This window comes from Diadema antillarum, unplaced genomic scaffold (genome assembly GCF_040938485.1).
Source record: "Diadema antillarum isolate AM-2024a unplaced genomic scaffold, OU_Dant_1.0 scf00000151, whole genome shotgun sequence".
NCBI classification, from domain to species: domain Eukaryota; kingdom Metazoa; phylum Echinodermata; class Echinoidea; order Diadematoida; family Diadematidae; genus Diadema; species Diadema antillarum.
The window spans coordinates 642,712-648,047 of record NW_027271040.1 but is presented as its reverse complement, the minus strand read 5'-3'; the positions used below and the strand labels follow the sequence as shown (position 1 = coordinate 648,047).

Sequence of the window (5,336 nt, the reverse complement as noted above, 5' to 3'; positions counted from 1 at the left end):
TCAATCATACCGTCACACTCTCTCCCTTGATGACGATAATTTCATCGATCCATCGATGTAATCTTTCAAATGAAAAACACTTCAAGAGGGATTTAAAATCCTGACAACTTAGTGACTCTTGGGCCCTTGTGCAAAAGTATGAAATAGGGTGGGGGGTGTAATTGACCAGACTCAGATCTCCCCCACCCCCCCCCCCCCTTTTAAAATTTCCACAACTCCTGCTTTGTTCATGTACAATGCCACATCTCAATGAGCAGCATGGTTTTGCAGTTATGGAACCTCTGAAGTTACCTTTTAAGAATAGGAAAATTACAAAAATGCATTACATACATGGTACTGTATGTGACATAACTCTCTACCCCCTCCCCTCTGAAAGATGCAAGAGTAATCACTCTCATCATATATGCATATAAAATCTAATCACTAAATTCTATACATTTCACTATAAAAATAGCCAGGTTTTAGAATGAGTATCATCACACATAGCAACAGCCACATTGACTTTCATTTCCCACTTTAAAACTTCACCTGGACTAAAATTACACACCCTGTGTATGTTGAAACCTTACTTTCATATCATATGTGTGTAGATTGCCGATATATTTTATATGACACCACTATTTAAAAAAAAGACACCACATTTGCACCTACCAGATTTAAGACTTCACTTGTCAGTCTAAACGAGGAAAATCAGGACTGCAACATTTTTCTTTAACATAAGTTGTACAATTTTATTTCAGGTTTTGATTTTCCATTTCAATAAGAACAGGACTTGAACCCATCAGAACTTGGGGAACCTGTGAGGCAGAAATCATCCTCTTGTCATTATCAAATTGGCAACTCTGAATTTCATTCTATGTCTTGAATATGAAAAATATGAGCTGGAACTGGTTAGATTCATCAGAATCTGCACAAAATCAGAATCCCCCATCCCCCATGAAAATTGTCAATATGAGAGAGAAACAGGAACTTTTTCAAGATGTGTCGCCAATTTGATAATTGATTTAAAATCAAGCAATCAAGAAAATGTTGACAATTCTATAATAGAATAACACAGAGATCAAAATTAAGATAATTTGTTTTGCTCTACCTTATGAAACACTGACAATGAATAGTCCAATTTACACTCAAAAGATATAGCACCAAATCACATACATGTATAACCCAGTCCCTGGGACATGATGGGTTGCAGAAATAAGAAATCAATGGCTGATACAGTTAATACTACTCAAGCCACAAGTGAAATCCTCGGCACCTGTCACAAAGTTTCTTCAACCTTGGATCGCTTCATACATTCTACCTCTCCTTGTGGTACTTGGCTGCTTTGCCCAATGAGTGGGTATTTGCTTTATTACTGTTACCAATCTTATCATCTATTGATCTTCCTCAAACTCGGGCAGCAGTGATGACCAAGAAGTCATTATCACTTTTAATGTTTCACACAAAATTGTACTGCCTTTTCTAAACAGCATGTAACGATGTGAGTATCCATATCTTGCATGGTTTCTTCTTTTCAAAGCAGGCCTGTCATATGGGGATTCGAAATTTTGTTGCTGAAAGACAACTGCTACATATGCACACTTTAGCACAGATGGGCAATTTTGTCTGCAGTTCACCTCTCCAGCACACACAGGGTTTTTTTATAGTCCCAAGTTACTGAGACACATGAGCGGCCAGAGGTCATTGAACTATTGCTCCCTTGAGGCTCTAATGTTGCAGACCTGCACAAATTGGGAGTCCTCCCAGATGACACCGACTGCTGACCAGTTTAACTCATCATGCAAGGCTCTTCAGCACACACAGTCCCATATTCAGTCAACAGCATATGTGTACAGTCCTGGCAGAGATGTGTTCCATTCACCAGTCTGCAGGCCCTTGAGAGTTCATTGCACTCTGTACGTATCATCTCCCATATGTCCTCAAGAGTGTTCAATTTCTTGATTTCTGTTCAAGAGAAGCAGAGCAAAAATATTGTAAGCACTCGGTTAACAACAAAAATAATCATTACATTAGAAAAACAGAATCAAGATAACTGAATGAAAGTCAGAAAACATCGCCCTCAACACTGTAATACTACTGCGTTCGGAGGAAATTCACTTACTGAAGAAGAAATTAATTCAAATTTCAGCATATAACTTGTTTTTGGTCTGTATGTCCACGTTTCTATCACTCCACTCTCTGTAGTGTTTCCTCTGCCAGTGATTAATTACTATCTGTTGTGTGCTGCTAGTCACTCAGCAGGACTTGTCAATGTGTATGAACTACTGTACTATAGTGGACTCCTATTATAACAAAGTCCTCCAGACCGGCAGTTTTCTTTCGCTATATCGAAATTTCGGTATAACCGAACAAAGAAACAATAAAGAGCACAGAGTGGATAGCATTGCAGCCCGAATTTTTACTTCGTTGTAACCGAAATTTCGTTATAACCGTGTTCGTTATAGAGGGAGTACACTGTATTGTATTCCACCAATTATAATCATTATAATCTTTCATAATAATTATATCCTTCATAATACACTGTAATCTTTAACATCATTTAATACCAAAAACATTACCTCTTTCTGACATTTCCATCATCATTATAATCATAAAAATCAGTATCGTATCATTATTGTTGTTAATTCACACTCCGAGCATGTTTCACAAAAATGTTGAAATCATTGTAGACTACAATTAACTGTCCTCAGTTACTGTGACAACAATTTAAAAATGATAGTCACTACAGATTAGTTTCTTTCCTTGCTGCTGTCTGAGCAAGTGGGACTACACGTTCTACGGTTTTCAATAATTGTATATCTCTCACTAAAATGGGTCCCTGGTCCCTGCATTCTGAGATTTCCTTACTTGCAACTTGGGCAGAAGTAGAAAACCGTCTGCCCTTCATCTGCTGACCGAGTCTGCCTGGTGTGGTAATGAAGACCTTCATGGCCGCAGCTTGAACACACTCTGTCAACCTAGAGGGCGCCAGAGAAAACAACAGAGAGGTATGTAATGCACCAAAGTCAAATTATTGCACAGGATCAGTGACAGGTATTCAGGAAAACAGAGAACCAACAGTCATAAAGAAACAAACAAACAAGCAAAACAACAAAAAAAACAGCAAAAAACAACAAACAATAACAACCAACAACAACAGTTCAGTGACTGAGCAAAACTTTGATGGTTCATGTATCCCGGTCAATGACTAGTTGTTGTTGTTGTTTTGTTTTGCTTTGTTTATTTTATTTTTTGGGCGAGGGGTTGCTTTTTTTTTTGGGGGGGGGGGAGGTTGTTTTGTTTTGTTTTGTTTGTTTCTTAAGTCACTGACAATATAACAGATTTTATAATACATTGACATCTACAAGTAGGGCCTATGGTGCATGTCAACACTCGGGCAAAAATGCTGCGTATTGATTCAGAGTAAACTCAGAACAGTCAATTAAATGAGTTCTAGCACAATAATACACCAGATGATGGACTGTAATCCAACTGGAAGAAGAACAAACAACAACAAAAAGATGACTTCACATCGATTTGCTTGTTTGGTAGTCGGGTGACAAGCGGTAGGCCTAATGTGAAGGTCACATCACTCTGCAATGTCCCACTTACAGAATATTCTACGAAAGTTAAAGTATAGGAAAGGAAGAGAAAGAATTAAAGGGGCATTCCAGACAATTTTCATAATTTCACATCATGTAGTACATAAATAGACACAGCTCCATGTATAGATTTGTGGAATTTATTGTGGTCCTTGAGCAGAGAAACCGATAAACTGAAAATCTTAAACAAATTACACTGAACAGTGTTGATGACATCAGAGCCTCACATATTTCAGAAATGTAGCAGTGTAATTTCATTACGATTCTGCTTGCTCAACAAGTTCACCTGTGTAGAAGGTGTGCATGCCTTCTTCTTTTGTTCTGCTTCCTTGAGCCCCAACTCATGCATTCTAATATGGTGAGGCTGCCATGTCATCATCCTTGTTGATTGCAATTTGTTATAAATTTTTAAAACATTCTCATTCCTAATCCCAATCACTATACATTCTGAACTCTGTACTCAATTTAACTAATTTATAGTCGTTCAAATGTAAAAGTCTGAAAATCATCTGGAGGTTCCTTTTAAGAACATTGCGTCACACTCACAATTGGACCCAGGTCTTCTGATGGCTCCTCTGCTTCAACTTTCTTTTTTTTCCTCTCATTGACCTTTTTATGTGAGTGATAGACAACATCTGCCCATGTATCTGTACAAAAAGAACAAAGTTTGATCACTGTGTCTTGTTAGCTAAAACTTACAGTAGACATACTGTACCGGTACTTAATTTACTTGGTAATATTAACACTGCACTTAACTCGGGCCTGATCAATACAACATACCCCACTGACACAGTACAGCTGCATGTACATGTATATATGCTCCATTTCTAACTCTATTTCTGTTAACTACTCAGAGAAATTACTTATGATAGTATACACTAAACAGACAATGAATAAATAACTGATGGCATTTCTTTATCCAACAAAATCATGTGCCTCATCAAGATAAGTGTTGGTCATAATCACTAAACATAATTTATGGATATCTTGCCTGTGGATGGCCATTCAATGTCAATGGTTACAAGTGCAGGCTATTATTACACTACCGTCCACATCCCAATTAACTTTATTTAGTCTTTACCACACGTCACACTATCAGTATCACTCAACTCGAATATTTGGTATATTTTATATGTTTTTATTCGGGGAATTGTGGAAATTCTGGACTGGAGTATCTCTTCCCTCCATCCTCAGTCTACTGATCTTATGCTTCATCTATCATTTAATATGGACAATAATATATGACTTCTGTAATGGGTTAGATTCCTAGATCCTGTAAGCGTAAAACCTAGATCCTGTAAGCGTAAAACCTTACTGCTTGAACCCGACTGACAGCCTCCACTGTTTAATAGATAATCTGGCCGGAGCTTCGGGGAAGGTGGACGGCAACGCTACGCTACACTGTACTCACTTACCAGCTGCATTTGTCTCGTAATCACACGTTCGGCACTGGATAAGCAAACTGCCACGGGTCGGAAATGGCAGAATTGACCCACATCTGGGGCAAAATTCTTTGGCCACACTAAACATGCTACTCTTCGCATCCATGTCCACTAATTTCCGAATTCGAATTAAAACACATGAACTGTGTTGTAATAATTCAGCAACCGTAAACGGCATTCGATCCAAGATCGAGTCACTCCCGCGGCACGTGCGTGTGTGCCAAGAGATCGTACGATGAAAACTTTATTTTCATCGGATACGCAAACTTGAGAAAATGTGGTTGCTAGTATTGATGCAAGGCGTTGGACGCCT

General features: G+C 38.3%; 1 protein-coding gene across 1 annotated transcript; it reads right to left on the bottom strand.

The window, feature by feature from the left end:
* Window positions 1–1,678: 1,678 nt before the first annotated feature.
* Window positions 1,679–5,132, bottom strand: LOC139721859 (DNA-directed RNA polymerase I subunit RPA12-like). The gene is made up of 4 exons (XM_071633180.1): window positions 4,997–5,132; window positions 4,128–4,228; window positions 2,848–2,957; window positions 1,679–1,944 (listed from the first exon to the last, which is right to left on the bottom strand). Exons 1-4 carry the CDS (start codon window positions 5,127–5,129, stop codon window positions 1,920–1,922), a joined length of 369 nt encoding a protein of 122 aa, XP_071489281.1. The 5' UTR covers window positions 5,130–5,132; the 3' UTR covers window positions 1,679–1,919.
* Between the last annotated feature and the right edge of the window lie 204 nt (window positions 5,133–5,336).

Coding starts and splice junctions, on each gene's coding strand:
- LOC139721859 (XM_071633180.1), bottom strand. CDS start 5,129: ATGGATGCGAAGAGTAGCATGTTTAGTGTGGCCAAAGAATTTTGCCCC. Junction 4,229..4,996: donor TTACGAGACAAATGCAGCTG/GTAAGTGAGTAC, acceptor CTTTTTGTACAG/ATACATGGGCAGATGTTGTC. Junction 1,945..2,847: donor TACTTCTGCCCAAGTTGCAA/GTAAGGAAATCT, acceptor TCTCTTGAACAG/AAATCAAGAAATTGAACACT.